The sequence below is a fragment of the Geospiza fortis genome, unplaced genomic scaffold (assembly GCF_000277835.1).
Source record: "Geospiza fortis unplaced genomic scaffold, GeoFor_1.0 scaffold98, whole genome shotgun sequence".
Lineage (NCBI taxonomy): Eukaryota > Metazoa > Chordata > Aves > Passeriformes > Thraupidae > Geospiza > Geospiza fortis.
This window is the reverse complement of record NW_005054306.1, coordinates 6452180-6477300: the sequence shown is the minus strand read 5'-3', so window position 1 is coordinate 6477300 and position 25121 is coordinate 6452180. Positions and strand designations below refer to the sequence as shown.

The 25121-nt window shown below is 37.6% G+C and overlaps 1 protein-coding gene across 1 annotated transcript in view; it reads right to left on the bottom strand.

Moving 5' to 3' along the window:
- The window catches only part of NT5DC1 (5'-nucleotidase domain containing 1), a 127717-nt gene that overhangs the window by 30956 nt on the left and 71640 nt on the right, over nt 1-25121 (bottom strand). The window contains exons 7-8 of the mRNA XM_014312047.2: nt 16151-16325; nt 11006-11103 (exon numbers count right to left, since the gene is read on the bottom strand). Coding sequence (XP_014167522.1) covers nt 11006-11103; nt 16151-16325 — 273 coding nt within the window. The remainder of the gene's footprint in view (nt 1-11005; nt 11104-16150; nt 16326-25121) is intronic.

The following is a 25121-nucleotide window of genomic DNA, read 5'->3' as shown; positions in this document are numbered from 1 at the left end:
TAAACTGGTAAGTCCCCCATTGCACAGGTAATTTTTCTTTCTTCCAGGAATTCTGTTTGGATTTTGACATCATTTTAAGAACTAGAACATGAAATTATTTCTCACAGGTTTGCACTAAATGTTAGTGGACCAGCAAAGTTTACAAATTTGTACTACTGATCCATCCCTTGGGCACCTCATCTTCCATAGGGTCTGTGCCACTTCTGCAAGACCTTTGGGTTCCTTGTGGCTCTTGATCAGCACTGCAGGTCTGTAATTAGCAATGAGCACACCTCAGCTGGGATTCAGACCCAGGCACAGAAACAGTGTGAAGGCTCTGCAACAGGAAAGGCAGCTCTGGATCAGTGGGCCAATGTCTTGTGTGCAGTGCAGGCGCTGCTGTTTGGGCACTGCAAAGCCCTCCATGTACCAGGACTGCTGGCCCTTCACTGCCTGCAGTGGGAGGTGGCTGAGGATATATGGTAGACAGCCAGAGCAGTTTCTATACACTGGTTTCTGTATCTATTCCTGGTACTTCATTGTTTCAAAACAGATCTCTGGTTTTTACAACCTAATTCTGAGTCAATTTCTGTTTCAGGGAGCCTGGTGGTTGTCGCTGGGGGAGGGTTAATTTTCTTCCGAGCGGCTGGTATGGGGGCTGTGTTTTGGATTTGTGCTGAGCACAGTAAAGAAAATAAAAATGTTTTTGTTACTGTTGAGCCTACACAGAGTCAAGGCCTTTTCTGCTTTTAGTACTTCCATGCTGGCAAGGAAAGTTGGAGGTGCCATAGGAGTTTGAGAGGAGACACAGCTGGGACAGTGACCCCAACTGACCAAAGGGATATTCCAGACCATTTGACATCATGCCCAGTATATAAAGGGAGGGGAGGAAAAAGGAAGGGAAACACAGAGTGATGAAATTTGCCTTCTCAAGTCACTGTTATGTGTGATGGGGCACTGCTGTCCTGGGCATGGCTGAACACCTGCCTACCCTTGGGAAGTTGTGAATTGTTTTGTTTTGCCTGAGTGCATAGCCTTTGCTTTAACTTTCAAAAGTTAACTTATTAAACTGCTTAACTTATTAAACTCTCTTTATCTTAACCCATGAATTTTCTGCCTTTTACCTTCTGATTCTGTCTCCAATCCTACTGGTGGGGCAGTGAGTGAGTGGCTTGGCTGCTGGCTGGGGTGAAACCACAACAGTGAGAGGCTTGCAACTCCATATGAAAAAATAGCTTCTTAAAATGATCCACTTCTCTGATACAGATTTGGCAAGTAAAAAAGCCAGGTTTTGAATAAGTTACCAAGGGTGTAACATCCTACTTAGAAACAGCAGTAGAGTCTGGTAATAATCCACATAAATTTATAAGCTTTCCAGAGGGACATTTATTATTCCAAGGACAAAATAAAATGTATCTGTTTAACCATCTAATAATAAAATTGTACAAAACAAATAAAATGGAAATATGTGTTCTCTTAATGCCAGAACAGCTGCTGAGTTGTGCATGGTTTGCCTCCCTAGTGTTCCTTTCAGTCTTTTGAAATTTCAATTTAGTTCTTCCCCCCCAGACATGGACACTCTTGTATGTGCTGGGAAATAGAATAAAGGTGAAAAGACATTCATAACCATAATTTCACCCTTCTAGTCTAGAATTGTGGGTATTGAATCAAATAATCTATCTAAAAAATTGCTACACATTCTTTAGCATTTCTAAGGAAACATAAACATGAGAACTCAAGGTATTATTTCAGAATGGCTGCTACTACTGCTGCAACAAACCCGTTGGTGTTATTAGCACCATGCTCTAACCAGCTGAGCTAATCTCAGGGCTAATAAGAGTAGGCTTGGCAAGCCTTCCTCGTGTATGGAAATAAGCATTTGCTTTTATCTTCCATACAGAATTGGGTCTCCACATTCTGTGTAAAATCTTCCATGAATCCCAAGCATTTTTATGCATCACACATTATTATCACACTATAAATGCAGTCTAAGTTGAGTGCTCACTGCTTTGCTTCTACAGCTTGTCTGCTTTTCTTAGAGAATATGAAGGGAAAGAATCATCTCCTCTTAATAACATTTTCATGTCTTGGAGAAGAATTCCCTTAAGCCAGATAATCTGTTTGCTGAACACAGTTTTGTCTGGAATACAAAGCGGTCATTTAGGCATTTCGGCTTTGGTTTTGAAAATACAGGCTTAGGTTATGGTAATTTATGTCCTGTGGGTACCCACTGGCAGGAGAAGGTTGGGTTGACAGGCCCTTAGTTCATTCTGCTGTAAAAAGAAGCTGCATTTTTTAGATTAATTTGGCTTTCTAAGTGGCAGTTTCCCTGCCTTATCTCTCTGGTATAATCCAGATCAGACTGTACTACAGTTCTACTCTTTGCTAGAGTCCTGAAATCAAAGACAATAAAGAAACAACACCAGAAGGTGATCACGGAACTATGAGTGAGGATTTTCTGTAGATGTTGACTTTTAATGACCTCCCAATTACATGGTGTATGTGTGTGTTTCAAGGCATTTGACATGCTTCTCTATGAAGGACGTTTCTTTCATTAAAATGAAACACAAATATGGCCTGAACCACTGGTATGCAGCTGTCTTCTAAAATAAACAACTAGTTGAGCTTATCACTTTCAATAATTTGAAATAATTGCTGGATAACTATCGAATAATTTGATTAATTTCAATATAGAACACATAAAGTTGATGGGTCCAATTCCTTGAAATTACAAAGGACGTATTAATGAACCATAAAAATTAAGTATAACAGAATAAATTGAAATAACATCTATTTTTCCATTATGCTAAATCTTTGAAAAGAGCTAAAAGGATTTTCACAGTCAAGATTGACGAGTCCTTATTCAAACTCAGTTTACAGTTCTTCGCTGCTTCTGGATTAGGGCATTAGATATCTTAGGTGAACATACACATCTGCCAGAGATGCGGTTCAGGGGAGGCCACTCAATATCTTGGTTCTTTAGCTCAAACAAAAAAAACCCAGTGCTTTTGTTTTTCTAACATTCGTTTATCTGGTCTGCCTCTGGGGTCCTAGAAGACAGAAAGTGACTCTTATCACATCCTTACACAACAGCTTAAAGAAAAGGGGTTTGAGCTTTATCCTTCAAGGCCTTGAATATAACATGATGTAATCAATAGCTAGGATTTTGTAGTAGTGTTACTGTAGTAGTTACTGTAACTCCTTTTAAAAATTAAAATATACTCTCTATACACAAGGAATTCTGTTTTGGAGTACTTGGCAAATATGCTAAACATGTTTTCCAGTTTAAACAAAAGGAATATTGTAGATACCATGCTTTTGAAAGCAGCAGTTTAAACTATCTTTGAACTAGCCATCTGTAATATTCTTATCAGCTCTGTGCCAAACACGCTATTTAATATCAAAGGTAATCAGCTGAAGCAACCCCTGCTGTCTTTATGCAGAAGCAAGTTGCAGTTTTTCACTGTTTTGATTTTTGGATGAATAACTTATTGTTCCTTTTATCCTCTGAAGTACTTTGAACACTATGCAAACATATAAGGACCTTGGCCTGACATATTTACTATAAGTTTTTTAATTTTAAAGAAGGTTGGGCATTGAAGAAACCATCTTAATACTCAGCAACAAAGAGATGCCTTACTTCAAACACTGTTTAATTTTTTTCTTTAGAAAAGAAAAATTAAATAGGGAGTTGTTTATGAACAACAATGAAAATAATGGGGACTATCTTCCTATGAAGTTTTCTTGTGCTGTTGCATTCACTGAAAGTCTCTTAGGATGCAGGGTCTTGTGGGTGATTTTCCAGCAGCTGGGTCATTTTTTAGCTAGGTTCTTATGGATGGATACTCAGATATCTAATCAAGGGGAAGTTTGTACTGCAGCCTTTCTCTGGGTTGGCAGTGATAGGCCCATCTTTTCCTCTCCAGCCTGCTGAGGGTGTAATATCTCACAAAATGCTAGGCCAGACTCAAATGTGGTTGAAATTGCAGTATTGATAGAGGTTTGCAGTAAGGGATGGGTGGAAATTCCTACCCACATATACCACGAGATTGCATAATCCTCAATGCTTGGGCAAACAGAGTAAATGTTCAAGTAGAGTAAATGTCAAAGACATTTGACACAAAGAGTAGAGTGAATGTCCTGGTAGCTCTTCTGGTTAATATGGTTGAGCCAAAGGAGCTCAAGAAGGGGCACCAAACCCAATTTCCATTGGCCAGTTCAGCTGATAGCAGGTACCTCCCATGGCCAGTTTCAGGCATCAGCTGAAATCCCAGCCCTTGGCCTGTGCTCCAGGTTTACAGTGAATTGCTGTAGTCAGGCCAACATGGTGCCCTCCTGGTAGAAACAAAAATAGAGCTTTGCTGCTCAACTTCCAGCTTCTGATGTGCTATAAAATGCTTGAGTGAAACCCATCATTTGTGTAAATAAATTTGTATAAACGATGTGATGACAATCTGCCCTCACAGCACTTCTGAAGCAAGTACCAGTAAAGCCTGTTCAAAAAACAACCCCAAAAAAACAGAACAAAACACACTCAGTCCACTCCTTTTCCTAAGAAAAGGAATGGCTTCCCAGCTCAGATTGCCAATAGGAATGTAAGGGAAAGTCATTCTTTGGCTTCGACATGGTCTAACTACTACAGAGTCACGACTTGAAGAACTTACACCAGTTTAACCATGTCACTGCAGTAGTGACTACACACACTATCAGTGCAAACTGCAGTGTCTCTTGTACTTCACAGAAGGTTTATAAATGATGCACTGCCAGTTAGTGATCAATTGTGTGTCCTCAAGTTCTAATTAATTATCTCTGCAATGCAACAAAATTGTACAAAGCACTTGTTTTAATGAGGCAAAGACCATCAAATATGGTAGCCAAGAACTTTGGAAACTATCAGAAAGAAAGAAGCATGTGACTTTAACAACCTGCTCTGCAAAAGGATGTGAGCATGTGCTGGCCCAACTTTATTTTGCTTTTTGCACCTGTTTTAATTTTACAGAACTTTGCCCTGAACACATAAAACCCAAAATCAAACTGTTACCGTCTACTAAGACTATGTTTATCAAAAATTAAATAAAAATTTAACTGTTAGAAAAGAGTTTGTTAACCCATCAGGACAGTTAAATGACTCCCATCTTACGTATCCCATGGCTTAATTACAAACATTGAGGACATGATAGGAAATGATCACCTCTGTTCTCAAATGATTCCCAAAGTGTTGATTTTAAACTACATACAGGTACTATCTAGCAAATCTTAAAAGATTAATTGGTAAGTGCCTTTGATTACAAGGTAACATCTGTTGATTTTTAAAATATTTGTCTCCAGGACATAAATAATACCAGGAAACCAGTAGTCTCTGAGACAGCTGTTTACACTGTCAGAAAAAAAATTTGTGGAGCGGTTGATGTCTTTGCAAAGGATGTGCACAGAGTGGAATAGTTTTAGACTAAGATCATTTAAACTACGGATAGGAGGTGAAACAGTCATTGAAGAAGCCTGACGTGGATTTTTTGAAACAATCTCCAAGCTTCTCCAGTGGATTATGAATATTTGTATGAAAACAAACCTTGGTATATGAAATGAAATTTCTTTGTACGTGTCTCCCACTGTCAGCCCTACAGCCTGCTTTTCAGAAAGTGGAGTCAGACATTGATCATGTTGCCAAAGACAGTGTCACCTGAAGGAAGCATCTTTGTAAGATACTTCCATAATCCTTTTGGTTTCTCATTATAAAAAATTAAAAACAATCAGGTTCTGTCACTGAATATGAAGATCAGTCTATATAATCATCTGTACTAATCAGTTGCTTAAAAAGAAACTCCTTTTTCTCAGAAATCATGGATAAAATGAAAATCCCTGGCTGAGATTAGAGTAGGGAATTATTTCTCAGTGGTGGCTTGGGTACAGAACAAGATGCTTTATCCCTTCCAATCATGGACCTTCTACTGTCAGCTTATTACAGAATCTGTTTCTGATATTAGCGCACTAAGAGACTCTTAGTCATGAGTACATGTGAGGTACAAAAAGACTGAGTTTTGAAAACTAGAGTACAAAATACCATTACTTGTTGTTAGTTTTAATAATTTTCCTTCCTAAAAAGCTGGAAATCACATGAAAAACAGTGCCAATACACTTTAAGGAATTGCTAAACAGCATTTCCCTTAAAAAAGAGTAGCATGGCTTTTAAGGGCCATATGGCATTGTGGGATGTTATAACAATATAAAGGCATCTTCTTGTAGAAGAGATATGGGAAATGGTTATAGACATGATAGCTCTTGAATAATGCAGTTTGCAGCCAATGCACCCTTTACATGCCACTCTGTCACAAGCCCCCAGCAAAAATGCATTACTATGTGGCCTCATGTTACAGAACATATCCACACAGACTGATCTGAAGAGACACCATCTCCAGAAGAATGGCAACAAACACAGCTGCCATTAGATAAAGGAACATCCTGAGCCAGGGGAGGAAAAGATTACACAGGTGCCCTTTGCTGGTGCTGCTGTTCTTCTGCTTGTGCCTCCAGAGAGACATGAGATGAGGCCCTTTGTGGGCTTCCCTGCAAAAGGCTTCCTGAGCTCTGAGACCTGTGGCAGGGCAGTGCTGCATCCCCTGCTGGGCCTGGAGGGCCAGCTGGGAGCTGCCAGCAGTCCTGTGCTGTACCCCAGTCAGCCCAGGACACAGGTACATCATGTTAAGCTATGTTTGACACACTAGCCTTATTCCAAAAGTCCTCCTTGAGACAACAGTAGAAGTCAAAAAGCAAAGACCTGACATTCAGACAAGCTCATCAGTGGGAAATCCCTTTCCCCTCTATGCTTCCATGTACTGCTCTGCTCTTACTCTACCTCCCTCCTCCCCTGCCCCACCAGCTGGATCCCCCAGCCCATTTCTGGCATAGTCAAACCCAGTTGCTCACAAAAGATGGCAAAAGAAAACTCAAGTAGCAGACACGGGATCACCACCTTCTGAAGTCTTGCAGTCCCTAATAACCAAAGATGGTCTTCATTCCAGACACATGGTGTTTTATATCCCATCTCCATATTTTCCTTTCTAATTGGTCCTTTTCGCTTGTAGAATTTTCTTGTATTTTTAGGAGGGTGGAGAAGAAGCTTCTGCACAGAACTGTTAAAATGGCAGTTACCAGAAAACCATAAAAAACTGGAGAACTGAAAGTTTCTTAAATGAGAAGCTACCTTCTGCAGCAGAGGCACCTTAAGATGGACATAAATTCAAGTTCAGGACGAAGGAAGACAGCCTGGAAGTGTAACTGAAAGCAGGCTTTGAAAGTGTATTCACTGGCACTACATCTGTTTGATTGTTTTCAGCCTGTACAGATACATACACATACACATGAGGCTATACATAAGTTTTTAAGTGTGTGTTTTAAATTCAGGCACTGAACAGTCAGCAATACATTTCCAATTTATGGAAAAAAAAAATCCAAAACAAAAACAAACCAGATCAGAAAAGACAGCTGTGCCTGAGCTGAAAATAAAAGATATATAAGCCTTCTTTAAGACCAAACAGACTTCCCTGTGAATACAGACTTAGAGAAGGCTTCCAGGGAATTAAGGGTTATCTTTAGCATTTCAATTATAATTTTGGATAGTAAATGATGTATCTGGCAATGATCAGGACTGGGAGTCAGGCTAGTAATTTGATATGCATTAAAAAGTGATGTGATAAAGGGAAAGCTCTGTTGTCAAATGTTACAGAAATCTTCATGTATTGCAGATTATCATATAATTCACAACTGTCTTTTCTATTTATATTCCTTCAAGCCCTTCATGGAATGAGAAATTATTTTAAGCTGGATGTAGCTGTTGAAAGCAAAGAAAATCCTTCCTTGTCAACATAGGATTTACACAAACATTTTTAACATGATCCTTAGGTCTTGTAGCTCAAGATATTAGTACTTTCAAGAACCATGAGAAGAATTTCCCTATGTAAAAGAAAATACAACCTCATGAATAACAAGTAAGTTATGGAGCATTCATATTATGGTAGCAAAGTCTGGGAGTATTTTTATGTGCAACACTGTTTTTACAAAACATATCCTTTGTTATGTAAGTTACCCCTAATCATAAAAACCATTTGGCCAGATCAAAATAAGTGTAGCTGTCCTAAAATCTGTAAAGATACACATAAACTGTTCCTTTACTTAAAGAATGGTATTTTGAAAGAAAATTATGCAAAATTAAATAAATAATTATTGTGCTTTCCAGTGCCCCAGTCACACAAATCTTTTAGGTTTTCAAACAGTGTTTTAGTTGCTTTAAATGATGCACATCTTGAAACAAAAATAAAAGTGATGCAATTTTAATTGATCAATTAAAATAATTTTTCATGGTTTGTAAATGGATTAGCTCTAAAATTACTTGTCTGCTGAAAAAAACACTTTCTCAGAGCTGTTACCCAATATCACATTTCCAGACAATGCCTCCTTTGTCATCCTGTCCTGTTTCTCCTTCTCCTTCAAATGCCTACTGAATACAATTGCCTTTTGAACTAATTCACTGAAAAGAATTTATCCTTCTCTTTAGTAAACTTCAAAACCTTTCCTTCAGTAAAACTGCAGCAGAAGTCCTGTTACAGATAAACAACATTTAGCTCCAGTACACAATGCAACACTTGGGATATTTGAAATTAAGAACACATTCCATATTTTGTGCCTTATCCTTAAGTCCATTTATAGCACTACGAAATATGGTATCATTAGGAATTTATTGCAGCTCATACCTAATGGCTGGAAGAACATGGCTGAGACTCAGACCTGGAAAAATGGGTAACCATGAGAAGCAGTTACTTCAGTTCATTTTCTACAACATATTTCCTCCTAGAACAAGGGGTTTTTCCCCCTAAATTACCTTCGCAAAAGTTTAGTCTCTGTGCTTTAAGAAAATATTTACTACGATGTCCACCTATAGATTTTTATTTTTTCAAAGGAAAAATATGAAAATTTTGTCCCCCTGATCTACAGCACGATGGCCAAACTCTTCTGCCTGAAGTCTGTAGTGCCAATAGGAAGAAAGAAACTAGAAACTGAAATTTTGAATTTTCAGTGGTTCTGATATGAAAGAAAGCCTTAAAAAATTCTGAAAACTGGAAAACTGCTCCCTGTTACTGTGTTTGAAGCTTCACTGTACACTGTTCCAGCTACTGTGAGGAACACAGAGGTAGGATAGCAAAATAAACATTATAGAAATGTATTATTATTTGGGGAATTTTCTCACATAAATGTTTCTACTTTTATGGTTTAAACTTCACATAGTCTTAAACAAGCTCTACAGTACTTTTAAACATATCTCTAAAAATCTGTCCTATGTGTTTAAGTCTTTGCTGTGAATGCTGTGGTTGGTCTTGCAGAAGAAACCAGTTACTGTCTTTGGAATACAAACATTAAGAAAAAAAAATACACTCTCAGGTTAGTAGTTTCAACAAATTATTTATCTGATTATTACTTTCGTTATGTTTGTGTCCTTCATATATTTAGATAGTGAAGTGTCCAGAACAGAAACCTCATTTTATTTTGCATTAGTAAGGTATTAACATAACGAGTTAATACCCGACATTTGAGTCCCTTTGCGTTGTCAGGATATAAACTGAATGAAAACCACTAAGTCAATAAGAGGACTCCAGATAATGCTGTTCCTGTTTAAAAGCAGAAAAAGAAACATCTTGATGAAAACTGGTCCTTACAGTACAATGTGGTGATTATGCCAATGCTACATATTCTCAATGGAGATAGTAACTTGGTCTTCTCCCTCTATTCTGCTCCTTTTTTGCACAAAAAAAAAAACCAAACAACAAACCCAAAAAAAACCCTCATCAAAGTATCCTGAAGCTTTTTGGCTGTCTATTAAATTTACTGAAACTGTCCAACAGGTCCAAAAGCTGCTGGCTGGATTTCTGACAGAGGGACACAGCAGGATTTCCTCAGGAAGTCAGGCTAATCAGATTGTTTAAAAGAAATCCAAAGTGAATTACATTTTATTTTCAATTTCCCTTATACAAAACTAAATCAAATGGTTGCAGAACTAAGCCTTTTTCACCCTTTATGATTTTACTCCCCCTTCTCCTTTCATACAAATAGCTTCAATTTCCCTTCTGAGATTACTTTTTTCTCAAATTGTCAACTTGGCAACTATTTGAACCAATCCTTTAAAAATCACACCTAAGATACTTCTTATTTTCCTATATAAATATGTGAAACATTAAAATATAGTTTCAATATGTATTTTTGCTGATTGTTTCAGTTTTACTGTAGAAGTTACACAAGCAAAATTTCTTTTGGGATGGAACAGTGACTTTCCTGTTATAAATTAATGATCAACTGCAGCTTAGTGTAGGCTGACTTAAGTTATTTTGGCTATAAGATTAATTTTCAGGTAACTTAATCATAATGGCATTTATCAAAATATAGAAAAATTAACTGTCTTCAGCAATGTTTTAGTGTTATTTGTAGTTCAATGAACGCTGCTCTTATAAACCTCCTGTGTTACAACCATAATTACCTAATGGACAACACTGCCAAGTGTTTCAGATTGTTTTAATTAAATTAAGTGAGTACAGGGGCGCTTCCTTTTCACCTGCTCTCTCATTATTTAGCCAGTGTAAACACACTTAATGCTGTCAGACTTCCATCATAAATTCTTTCCTTCAGCTTTACAATTTCATTTGTACAGTTCTCCTAATTTTCTTTAAATTCTTTAAATATTTCTGCTCTGTTTTTTCCCAGAACTAAATTTTGTTTTCTCTGCATGACCCTGTGAGCACAATAAAGCTTCTTTTTCATTAATGATGAAATATCCGAGCCCCAATGTAATTTTAAGTACTATCACAGCTCTGCCTTTTAATCGTCCTCAACACTCTAATTTTTAATTTCTCAGTAGTCCTCAGTCTTAACAGAATTTTAGTCCACTTCCCACCCCATGGCCAGTGTTCAGTTGCCTTAATTTTCTTTCTTTTTTTTTCCATAGAAGTAAGCAGATCAGAAGGGACTTACAGCTGCAACTTACCAAGGGTTCGGAAAGGTCTTTGATTTGGTGTATGGGAGAAGAAACCAGGTTTCAAAGCATTTGTGATCAAAATGTCAAAATACTCCTCAAAATCATTCCTAGAAAGTAAAGTAAATGTGATTAATTAAACTAACAAATTACTTAAAATGCCACTAAATACTCTTTAAGACTTAATAAAATATCAGCATATTTCTTTAAGGCACTTGCTTCTGTCACTTTTTTTTCCAATGCTTGTTCAATGTCACTATTATTCTTTCCCTGAGGCTGTCAAAAGACAGTCAAACCCACAGTGAGTTATCTTTGGGAACATTCATTATTTGTAAAAAGGTGTTCCTTGATCTCAGGAGAACATGTAACAGATGACATTTTTTAATCTGAGAAAGCAACATATGCATAGACATGGACCGAAAGTTGTAAACAAGGGATTTTCTTCTCAAAGAAGAAAATCTGAAGTGATGGGGTAGGAAGTAACTGAAGACACCTAAACACAGGTGCTTATTTGTAGGTATCCACACTGAAGATATGCACAGGCCTAAGATGCTCTTGGCAGACAACAGAGATCTAATTTACAGCCAATGAAAGCTAGAGCGTAATCTCACATTTTCCAAAACTGAAGCACCATTTTGATAGCTGAATTCCTTCTTCAGACTCCACTGGCTGCTCTCACTACATCCCTGCTGGTTACAGGGAGGCTGGATGTGTGACTACAAATAAACAGCCACCAGCTTCAAGTCTTCATCTGCCAGCTGAATCCCACAATTAAATACAGATTTTTTGAAGATCGTTTGGTCCATATATACAGATTGTTATCTGGACTGTGGAAATCCCATCAGTTTAAATGGGTTTGAATGTCTCAGCATGGTATGTAAGAAAACATTCCTCATCTATGACACACTTTATTTTATTAGAAATATTTCATTGCTTAGGCGACTTCACTGCCTGCAACATCCAAAAAGTGATGGATACTCTTGCATGGAACAAAGAAATCACAGATGGCAAGTCCAGGATGGACACAGGCGCTGAAATGCTATCAGCAGTAGAGGAAGTTTGTTGGAAGTAAACCAGTTAACTATATCACTTTCAAATAATTAATGATCTTCCATGGGACTGAGATATCTTATCAAAAACTGAATGCTCTCCCTATGAGAGACAGCTTTTGGGCTGTGCTCAAAATTACATTGCAGTCTTAAAATAAAAGTCCTTTAAATTTCCTTTCTCTAATGAAATTTTAGCTTTGTCTAATTTTTCTCCACTTGTGACCATATGGAATCCTTTGCCTTTTTAAAAGAACCAGTATCAAATATTACAATGATGTGTTTTTAAAATTTGCTTCCATGTGGAAGAGTCCAGGTGCTGAGCAAATAGGCCAGGTTCTTCTGTCCTCAGGTGAAAAGTATCAACAGAGATAAATTTTTCAAAATAGCACCTGGTGCAAATAATCCATCTAGAGGTAAATTAAGCTTGAATTTGCAAAACAAAGCAAGCATTTCAGGAGCACAACAAAGAACAATTAACAAGTGAGAAGATAAGAGGAAATGCCCTCAAATTGTACTAGAGCAGGTTTAGATTTGATATTGTGAAAAATTTCTTCACGGAAAGGATGGTCAGATATTGGAAAAGTCTGCCCAGGGTAGTGGTGGATTCACCATCCCTGACAGTGCTCAAATAATGTGTGGATGTGGCACTTGGTGATATTTAATGGAGAACACAGAGGTGCTTGGTTAATGCCTGGACTCAATGATTTTAAAGGTCTTTTCCACCCTAAATGACTCTGTGATTCTCTGATTTGTGGGAAAAGTGGCAAGTGCTTTGTTTAAAAAAATTGAAACAGAACAAACAGACTTTTCAGAAGAATTGGTAACTTTTTATTGCTCTGTTGAAAAACTGCTTTGTGTGAGGAGATGCTGTTATCTGTGGCCTTTTTTGAAACAATATATTCAATCTCATGTACAAAGCTACTGTTTCTATGAGAGACTTTGTGTTACATTATTATGTAACACTATACATAAAGCAAATCTGTTCCACTCGCTGCCTGTGATTGGTACAGTGGCCTGTGGTCACAGTAAGTAGCTAGCGCAATGGGCAGGATGTATCTTATACATGTATCATAACTTTCACCTTCTAAAAACTACACTCTGAATTCAGATAGTGGTTGACACCACAGACAGAGCCAGTGGAGAAACATCCACGTTCCTGAAAGGTTCCCACTTATTTCAGACATAATTCTACCATGCAGAATGAATTGCCAAGGATAATGCCCAGTGGTTTCTCTCCACTAACCACAGAGGGGAACAAAATGACCAGCTTCAAGAAGTTCCTCACTTTTAGGCGGCTAACATTCCTGAAAAAGTGAAATACACTTGGCTTCAGTGTCTATGTGATGGTTGGTTGCAGTGTGAAGCATTTTCCTGTTTTAGCTATCCTAGTCCCTCCCAGGTGTGGCAATACTTTCTCTCTTCCCCTCTCCCTGCCTCCTGCTGAGAGCTGTCCGTCAATCTCAGTGGGCCAGCATGGCCATCGTCTGCTAGGCGAAGTTCAAAAGATGCCTCTCAGCCCTGGGGACAATTGGCCTGTCTGGGCGTCATTGTCCCCTGAGACTTCCCCCCTCCTACCTGGTTGGTGGCATTTCTACCCCTTCCCTCCCCCTGTCCCCGGGGTTTAAAAGGACACTGAGACCATGTGGTCAGGATTCTGTGGAGCTGTTACCAAGATTCAGAGATCAGTGACCCTGGAATAAACTCTGGATTAAACCAGAATCCGTCTCCTTTTCATCTTCACCTCGCCTAAAGCCGATTCATCAGAGGTAAAACCTGAGTTCCTGCATGTCTGGACTTGTTCCAAGTGCCAGCTGCAATTTCCAGCCAGCCAAAAGGTGTTTCTGAGGTGAAACACCACAGCTGCCGCCTTTGGTCAAGCAGCAAGGGTCAGACGAGCCCAGGCAGGTTCCACTTGGTAATATTGGGATATTATTCCAATAATGATTGACTCATCTTTAGGTGTGCTCCTGCCAACACTTAAAGGTTCAGTTAACTGGGCAACATCCTCATGGTAGGTAAGACTGAAAAGTCACACCATGATGCTGCTGTGTGAATGAACTGGCACTTGATTTTTAAGGTTTACATGTCTTACATACTGATCCCAGCAGTATGTCTGTGCTCTGGCTGGGAAACAGCTGTCACTTTATTTCAAAATGAAGTTTTTTTCTTATACTTCTTCTCCCTGCCAAAATGCGTTCTAGCTAAGGACAATTTTGTCAGATGAGAGTTGGGATATTTTGCTCATGAAATGGTAAATGATACACTTAAGCATGAATTTCCCAGCACAGGTTTTATGAAGACAATAATTTCTTCACCAAAAAGGAGCTTCTTTAATAAAGTGCAAAAAAGTAAACAGTTACAAGGTAAGGATATTAGGAGCAAGAGGCTAAAATTTTACATGCATCTCTGTTCTTCATATTTATCATTATGGGTTTTTTTATTTCATACAATACAATTTTGGGCTTCTAAGTATCATATCGATTAACTGAAAGGAGTAGGAATAGAAATTAATAAAGGATTATGTAGGTGCAATTTGTAAGTGTTGATATCAAGAATAAAAAGCAGTGTTGATGTCAAGAATAAAAACCAGTTAGCCTGGTCAAATAAAGTTAAGGGCAGAGATAATAGATGTGAACCTAAACCATATTCCAGTACAGCAAAAAGTAGCACAGTTACGAAGAGACTTTATGTCTGATATGAGAGGCATGGAACAAACAAAACCACTAAAAAGTTTAGATTTTCAGGAAAATAACCCCACTTCACTAAATTCCAATGGACAGTGGAGTACTCAGTTCTCCAAAAGCTACTTGGAAGCCACACTGCATGAATCACTGGAAAATATGATTCTAATAAATGCCACAGAACATCCTACACTTTTGTGGAAAGAGAGAGTGACACAGTATCCTTCTAGCAGGATATCTTTTTTGGTGTTTTGAAAGGCAACTAATCGTTTCTGATATCTTGCTTACTGTCTTCCAGCAGGTTTTCTACAGCTACCTTCAACAGCTGAACTCTTCACCAAGGAACAGAAAGCCAAAATCAATATATGTGCCTAAGAATTTACTTTTATAGCAAATTTTCATTTAGAAAATAACTAGACAGATTTACATGAAAGAATTAATTCACAGGCATCTTGCTCATAAAGGAGAATTGCTTTTTGCCAGCAGGTAGATTTGTCCTTTGAATGAGCAAGTATAATGCTCATGAAAAGCAGTGAGAACTGGCACAGTTGATGCTTTGTTTTAGCATTTAGCCTAGAGAGTACTAAAGAGAAGTGATACTGGCAGGACTGGTTTTGGAAGGTAGCTCTGTCTTTTACCTTACCCGTGGTTTTCTTACAGTGTTGCTGTATTCATTCTGCAAATCCTGATAGCCAAGGTGGGGTCACATTGAATTACTTCATTTCTTTAATTAATAATAAATAAACAGTCTCACTCTGTCACCCACCTCACTATTTGCATCACTGATTAATTTTTTTTTCTAGGTAAGTGATAGTTCTGCTGAATGTCACTGAATTTGACTTGACCAGCCATGTTCTTAACACTATGCTAAAAATAGCTATTGTGATCAGCAACAGCAACCTCAACCAGTTGCCACGTGCAATGAACTGCCTGCTTTATCTTTTCTGCTGTGATGAAGCACATTTCTCATGCGCAGCCATCTTTTGAAAACCACTAATGGGAAAAAGTATTGGTAAGATTTTCCTGCAAATTTACTGCAAGGAAATGCAATAGTACTACTAGTTGCATTCACTGCTGAAGAAGCAAGAAAAGAAGTGCCTTAAATAAGACAGTCTAGCAAAAGTTTACAATAAAATTAGGAATCAGATGGTGTATAGGATATTGCCCTGAAAGATAATTCCCTGGCATCTTCAATCCCATCACAATGCCTCCAAAAGGATGCAGGGTCAGATACAGCTCACGGGCTCACAGATGGACTACTTTTTCTCAAGTGCCTTGTAACACTCTACTAGAGGGGGGCCCAGCAGAAAACTCAGAATCAAATAATTCACCATACATAAACAAAACTCAAATTAGCTTCCCAATAACTCAGGCTTATCTCTAGTTGCTGTTGGGCAGATATAATGTGAAATGGACTTTGCACTTACCCAAGAACATGTTCACACAGAAGCCTGCAGTAGTCACTGTGAGAACTGGTAATTAACAGCAGAATCTTCCCAGCATTCTTCAGTTGTTTCAACCACTTTTTTACAGACTCGGGACATCTTTGTAAATATTTGTCTGGATGATTTTTCACTTCTGGGAAATACATCCCACAGTCTTCTAAAAAAATGAAAACATAATTATGTTATCCAATCCTGCTCACAAACCACTTAATCCACACAACAAATATCCTTTTATGTGCAAACAATGGAATTAAAATAAGGCAAAGCAAAGTTTAACATTTTGTCTGGGCTGTAATATAATAGAAACCAAAACCCCCAAACAAACCAAGAAGATTCACTGTAGCAGAAAGAAGTTTGCATGACTTTTTTATTGTGGAATTTTCATAATTATTTTTTGGATGTTCTTTTGCTCATAATAGTAGCAAAGAAATTTCAGATTATAGTTTCATGCAGGAAATAATTATTTCTTTTTGCCTTTGCTCAATTTTTGGATACTCAGTCTGTGATTGTAAAATGAGCTAAATGTTTAGAGAGTAGTAAGGGCCTAAAATTCCAAGGAACACCTGTTTACTTATTTCTGACACTTTAGGTTAGCATTGACTGATCAGTAACATCCATTTTATTATTTTTACATTTTTCTCAAGTAGCACTTTATCTATGAAAGGTTGATCAACTGGCAAAGTCTTGTAAGTATTTGGAATACTAGGAACAGATGCAAAAAACTGCCATGTTCCAATTTCAGCTTCAATAATGTTCTTTTTGCCAAATAAAACACCAATAGAATTTTGCAAATACACTTGGAATGTAAGATTTTAAAAAGTGTGCAACAACACTAACTTGGCAGTAAAAGTTACCTATTCATTAAAGTCACCAATAAATATTCATCTTGTTATAGCCCATAGCAGCTTTACCAAAATGTCAAATTAACATTAAATTTCCCTACGTGTTTCTTCTGTGCTCAAACCCTCTGTAACCAAAACTGTCAGGCTAGTTAAAGGTTTAAAAAGAAATATAATAATTGTAGAGACACAAATGATACCAAGTATTTGGCTCTCAGTCTGTGTGTGTTATAGTATAATGAACATCATCATACATTATTTTTCTTCCAGCACTTGTTCTATATGCAACTGTCTGTGGTCAACTTTGCTGAATGATTTAATAAATCCCAGACATTACTTAGCCTTCTGGTATGTGAGTAATGCTGTTCTCTAGTTTGAAAAAATAAGATTTAAACCACTTGAACTTTAGCTATTTAATGGAAGAGAACATGCACGTTTGAAACAGTAGAATCAAAGAAAGACGGAAAGATGCTGGGTGCTAAACATTGTTCCATACACTACACATTCAAACATCTACAGATGGCAGGGAACAAAAGTCTTCCAAAAGAAGATTCAAATTGGCTGTTATCCCTGGAATTAGACAGGAGGCAAAAATGTATTATTCTGTACTACAGCTTGGCAGATTTCTTCCAAAAAAGTAGACTGGTATATCTGAGAAGAGTCTCTCAAACAAAATCTCCCAACTCACAACCAGGCCACTCTTCCAGTTCTTTGCTGTATTTAGGTCAGGCTGTGTAAGTGTCTACCAGGGATACAAGCCTGTTCCTGCAGCCAGCATTATGGGATGCCATGACATTTGCCTTGAGAGCTGGCCAAGAACAATGATATTTTTGATTAAACAAAGCAGATTTATGAAATAAGGTTTCCTGCTGTGTTTTCCCTCCTTCTTTCCTGAGGCATGAATATTGTTTGGGATGAGCAATAGAGTTTCTAGGAGCAGAATCTGCATTTTTTTTCTCCATATTATAACTAGCAATATTATTTCATATGCTATCCTATGACAATTTTTCTTTTTGTGTTTTGCAAAGTGTACAACATAAGATTAGAAGGAAGGGGGACACACAAACAAAGCAGGCTTAGCACTAGCTCTTACAGGTACAAACAATTAAAATAAAGATGGCAAAGTTCATTTATATAACCAGTGACCTATCACTCTTATCACTCTCAGATGAAAAGATCTGTTCTACTCCTGGATGCTCTTTGTTTTTCTGTCCTTATGAAATCCCTTCCACTCTCTGTGACCATTATTTGATGTGCAATTTAAAGCCTTTGAGTTAATTTAATCAAAACTGTCTTATTTCTCCATAATCTGTGCAGTATCTTCTATGTGACAAATCTATTATATTTGGCCTTTGAGCTACATCTGCATTGGAAAAGGTCAATAACTCTGGGTTCAATACATGAGCTGAAAGAGAGTCTTATTCTAGCTTTTATCTAGACCCTGAAGCCCAGCTGTTAATTGCAGACAAGCAATGAATCAGTTCTTGACACTGGGATCTGAAATTTGCCTCTGGGCTTTTGCCATATCAGGCAGAGGCAGCTCAGAAGAATCCTCATTAAAGCATACTCTACTGTAATTAGGCCAGCACGGCCCCGGAAAGCAGAATCTGACTTAATTCCTAACATACTATTGTGTCTGGTGAAGACAGTTTGGTGGAATACAAACTCATACCTGTAAATGAGTTTAATCACCAAAGCTTGCAAGATTTGATTGAAAGCCACATAAAAGCCAAAAAACTTGCTCATTAACCCAGGGCAGGAGCCAATTTTGATGAGCATAGCAGAGCCACAGGCATCTTGTTGGCAGAAAGAACTGTGGAAGCTTTAACATGTGATGGAGAAATAGCATCGTGTCAAGCCTTCAAAATCAAATTGAATGATTTCTTAATGACCAATGAAGCTATTTTCCCCATTATGGTATAGGTTTTACTATGTTTTTCTAAAGCAAACAAACAATAAAAATAAGAAGAAAACTCTATTAAACAAAGCACCAGCAAGAAATCAGAAAAGAAATAATTTTATCAGAGACAACAGAGGAAAGCAAAAATGAGTGATTATGCAACTGTCATACAGCTCGATTCTTGAAAACAAAGAAGTAGTTCATCAGAGTAACACTGTTCTGGAGAAATAAGAAATTTCTCTAGCTTGCAAAACCTCCCTGACAATGCTTATGGGCTATCCAAATTGGAAAATACTCTTATAAATGGAAATATAAGCAAACTTTAGGAAAGTTTTGTTGGTCCACAAATTCAATGTATCAAAGTAGGGGACTTGTAGTCAGTGCCAGATCTACAACTGATGATTTGTTATCATCTACAACTGATGATTTGTACACTGCCTAAAATATAAGCTCTGCTTTTTTGTCTCTCTGTTTTATGAATATCACTTGACATACAGTTACAGTTACATGGACACTGACATATATTAATACATACCCATAAATCAGTGAAAGCAAAACATTCACAAAACAACTGTCCCAACTTTCATCACAAATTCTCTGTTGTTTTCAGCTACCTTCAAGCATGCTAAAGTCTTCATTAGTAACCTCTGGCTCTTTGGCAGTGTGAACACTTACACAAAATACAAAGAAGTATTTAATAAAAAAAATCAAAACAAGCAGCCCGTGACAATCAACATAACAATTAACATATTTACCCCCTGTTATTTTATGAGAAAACTTAATCCAATGATGTGGAGGAGGAAAGTGATTATCTAAGCATTTCATACACAACCTTGGAATGTACTACGTATATGTCACCATGGAACAAATGCAATTTTTTCAATTTCCATTCCTGTTATTAAACAACTTGAAGTTATCTCAAATCTCTGAAATACACCCTGCCTTAGCAAATTAGCAACTAGCCTCTGAAGGGATTTATAATAATCTTCCAAATATACTTTCAAAAACAATTATTGCTTTTGCAGCCCACCTTTCAGAATGTATCCTTTCAGAAAAATAGAAGTATCCTTTTAGAAAAAAAAATATACTTTTTAAACTGAAGATGGAAATAGAAGCAATTAAAATGAATTGTCTAGAACCACCATATATGAAGGTCCTGCCAGAGCCTCTTATCAGATCAACATCCTGGTGTATTTTCAAAGCAATATAATTTCCTCTATATTATCAGAGGTTCCTTTTGTGTCCAGTTTGGAGTTCATTTTTTCTTGTTTCATCTGACATTTTAGTTTGACAGTTAATCTGATTTTTAATCTGACATTTATCTGACATTGTGTTGACTTGTAATTTAACTGTGTGAGACTTGTGATAGCAAGTGTGATGGGAATTATGTAGCTGGAAATGCTGGAAATGTAGAACCCCCAGACCATACTCAGAGAGAGGCTGCACAATGCTTGTTGTGTCTTCCAGCACAGGTAATAACCCAGTCCTTAAGCCAATGACCCTCCTCTACTATAGTCACAAAATTACTTTATTGAAGTATGCAGTTTGATGTTCTAATATAATACCTGCATTTGTGGAAAAAATAATTCTGGATTTCTCTTGTGCTCTGCATTACACTGCTTCTCCCTGGCAGGGTCAGTTCACACTCACCTGGCCCTGGACTCCTTTGGATTCAATGTCAGTAAATCTGCACTGCCAGGACGCTGCAGTTTTCATCCCTTAACTGCTATTTGGATTATAAAGTGGGCAAATGTTCAAGGGGCACCTTTCTGGCAAGGTCTTAGTCCAGAACTAAAACACAGGAACAGTGTATTTCTCGGTATTGTCACTGCTTCTAAGGGGAACTTACTTGATTAAATTAAAAATAGTTTATCTGCTATTTATACAATTTAGCTAAGCAGGGAAGTATGAGGCTAAAAAAAAAATCCCTAGAATTCAGCCAAGAAAAATAAACTTTACACTACCAATTTGTAGTTTGTATTTAGTGGCTTTAACAACTAACAATCTCTTACAATGAAAGTAGTATTTGGAAATGTGACTTTTCTCTTTTAAATTCAAAGGCAGTATGATAGCTTAGCTATTAATACACATAGCCAAATTTTCTGCAGCTCTGCCATGAGAAAGAACTTCTAGTTCTTCCTTAATTTTTGACTTAATGCTGGCTGCAGATAACAGTTATTCATTTGATTAACAGAGTAGAGCTGCAATAAATGTTACAACCAGCAGACAACTATATTCATTGTATATTCCTATCCACTGTGGCCTTACAGCACTTCATGTTTTTAGAGTGAACAGAGACACTTCTTTGACCACTGTTGCTGTTCTCCTCTCCTGTCTAAATAAACTAATACAACAACTATCATAAACATTCAACAGAAACACAAGAAAAGTAACTTCATCACAGAAAATTCTGCAAAAGAACTTAAATTTCATCTAATGAAAGTAAGTAGAGGAGAAAGGGGATGATGGTTCAAATTACATCAGGCAAGTTGTCTTTAACTGCCTTTCATTTAAGCTGAAGTGTGTATTCTAGTAGGAGCAGCAGAAGCAAAATGAGAGACAGAGGGAAGGAAATGTTTACATAAAACAAGATAAGAAAAGATAATGATGACGCAGGAATGACTGGACAAAATATGGTTACATTCTGGAGGCCTGGAATGAGGCAGATATCAGGAACAGAGAGCAGCAGGAAGAGATAAATCATCCTCTCCTTCCCCCAGGAGATAAAAACTTTTAAAAACAGAATAAAAGGATGACAGTCCTGGAAGATAGGAGGTTAGGAAGAGGCAAATGTCATAAGAGCAAAAATGAAGAGTGACAGATATCAAATATTTTGAACTTTCATGTTTTCTCCATTTGTCTCAATTCTTTAGAAAGACTAAGAAATTCTTTAGAAAAATGGTGCCATTTCTTAAAAGGCCAAAGGGTTAAACATCCTGATCCAGTTCAGGCAGGAAGAGCACCAGCTATACTTCTTCATTTATTAGGAGCAGACACAAAAAGAGCATACTAAGTTTGGAGACAAAGGAGATTTTAATATTATGGTACCAAATGTCTCATTCTCACCCAAAAAAAAGAGTGAAGCAGCATTTCTACGATAAAAGAGGTAGGGGGGGAAAGGAGCATGCATGAATTGGGCAGTGGAGACCAGAAATTCCGAATAACACCTCAGTGAGTTTCTGCCTGTCACGAAGCTGAACTTTGCAACCTGATGAACCTCTGCTTGTTGTAGCTAAGAATTAACTTATGTGCCAGATATATGAGTAGCTGCTTACACACCTGTATCTTTCAATCTGCTCCTGCATATACAAAGGAAACAGAAATGTGACAGAAAAGGGAAAAAAAAAACCCTGAAAACCAGACAGAAGAGAGGAGGTAGGAAATATGAGGAGAAATGAAAATCAAACCAGTACTAAGGATAGGTTTCATTCTATTAATAATGCACAGTTTTAAATAGGGAACATATATTAGGATGTCAAATCAAATTAAAGAAAAAACTTTTCCTCCTGTGTTCTCAGAAAAGTAGGTATTTTTATGATCACAGTGTAAGCCCTCTGCATGTGGCACTTGAGTTTTGAACTAATCACATATCACCAGTTGAACTACAGGATCAAATGGGTCTTCATTTGCCTCTTTTGCCTGTGTATCTGTCAAAGATGTTTACCGCCCATGTAACATTAACATTCTCAATATTTTTAGCAACATCTAGCTCTGGTCAGGCAGAAATAGATCACATTTTCTAAAATAATAAACTATTTTCCAGTGATGACAACTCTGTGCTCACTTTGATTAATTTCAAGGGGTTGACCATAAGGTAAGGGTCTGTGGTGGGCTAGGAAAAACATGACTACTTGGATTAATAGTGGCTGCAGTGCTATATAAACACTTAATGCACTGAAGGAAACATTTTAGCAGAACACACACAAAACATCACCTCTGCAAATATTTCATGGGTCATTTCCTCTTCTACTTATTTTCTACTCCTGTGGCCTATGAGAAATTTACTTCAAGATTTAAAATGCTTTGGTAGCTAAAGATAGGTCTCTAAAGAAAAAGGGTCTGATTGACAAAAAAATTTCCTAAGGAAGCTAAGAGCAGACGTTGTTTCTTCTGGCTTAATATTATAAGGCAGGAACCACCACTCTCCCTCCTTTCTCAGGTGAGGTTCCCATGACAAAGGTAGTCAGGATAGCACAGGACCCTTAGCTATACTTAAAGCTAAGTCCTAATGTGTAAATTAGAAGCTGTTACTGTTCTGACATTTATTAGCGGAACATCACCCCCTTCTTCTCCCTGTGTAGCAGGGAGGAAGAACCAAAGACCTCTGATGGACAGCCCAGAACCTCAAGGCTGTGCAAGGTTTAAGGGCTGGCCCTAATCAAAGTCAGCTTCAAGGTGAGGCTGTATAATTTCTTGAAAACATAGCTTGTCAACAACTTTTCCCCAAAAACTTTCCAAGCAAGCTTAAAAAGTATCATTTCCTGATACTCCCCACCATTTCCTATCGAGAAGAACCCCATTCAATCTGCCCCTAATGTTCACGCTCCTGCTTGCTAGCTCTGCCTCATCTCCCACCACATCAGCAGTGTCCTGGATGCAGAGTAATTGAGACTCAATGCCACAGCCAGATGCCTGCATGGCTTTTGCATATCGTGTTACTCCTACTTCTTACTGAGGTCCATGGACACTGAAAGAGAAATCTAGGCTATTTTCATATGTTTTCTGTTCTTACTGGTGTTCCCAAATGGCTGATTTAACTGCTCCCACAGCCAGAGTAAGTCCCACTCTGCAGTCCTTGCCCCATCTCATCCTGAGCTTGCAAATCCCTTCATTTAGAAAAGGGTAAGAACACAAATAAAAGAAGTTATGAGAACCACAGGTATGTGGCAAATTCTGCAGCCTGACTTCACCATGACTGCTGACACATGACACTTGTAAGGAAGTTGTCTTGATGTAGGTAGTTTAAATGACCTTCCATACTTTTAGATACACAAGTCTTGGAGAGAATATTTATATCCTTCCTTGTTTTTTCTTTTCCTTCTGCTTTTATGTTAATATTTATATATCAATTTATATTTATTTGTGACAATGTTTCCCCAATGCACTACAAAGCAGGAAGGATGTACTTTGGAGGTAGGACAGGATCTGTTGCTGTATTTCAGAGGAAATTATTTATTTCTCAAAAGAATTCACTTCCTTGCTTTACATTATCACGCTAGGTAGAAGCATAACAGACCAGATTTATCAAACTGTATGAAACCAATCAATTTCTGATGACACCCTCACAAACCATGGGCTAAACACTAAACTTGCGCAGAGGTAACTATCCTTTTCTGGACAAACATTCAGTTAAATTAGTCTGATTCTCCAGATCCTCCCTACTGCACTGTGTGAACAATTAAAGTGAACAATCTGCAGGTGGAAAAATCTGCTTTGTTCCATTGTCAAGAATGTCTTCTGATAGGATTTATGCAACACACTTATTTATGCTTGGAAGTAAAAGACTAAAAGCTGGCATAGTGATTGCTCAAGGCAACACAACCCACATTTTTTCCTCCTGGTAATGATTTACACGGATCATTTGTTATATAAGTATTACCATGGTATTAATGCTTACAGGAAGACAACCTATAAGTGGGAAATTACCATAAAAATTCTGGAAATCTCCATCTTCACCTATACTTTGACTGCTGAAGTTACTGATTCTTATACACACATTTATCACACAAACTTGCCATAGAAATATATTTGAGATTTTTCTTCTACATACATTACAACTATTTGCACTCAACACCAACTTTCCCAACAAATTTTTCATACTTAGATGCCTGTTAAACTCTACCTCTTGCAAATTCACATACCTTTAAAATACATCTCCTGGTAAAGACATCCTAAAAAGACTGCAAAACAATTTAGAATGGAAGGAGGAAATTGTTTTGTCCAACTGAATGCAGCTAAGTAGGTGGGAAATGGGATCAGTTCAGGATGCTGCTGCAGTCTAATTTGGCAGGAAGTGAAATATTCAATTGTGAATCTGATGAAGGTTACTTGAGTCCATTAGCTTGTGTAAAATGTGCTTTTATGCTTGGTGTGGAAATGAAGTGCATAATGAAGAAATAAAATACAGTAGATAGATACCTTACAATAACACACAGACTACAGCTGCTGATAAACTAAAAATCCTACTCATCTGTCCTGCTCCACCAAGAAGACA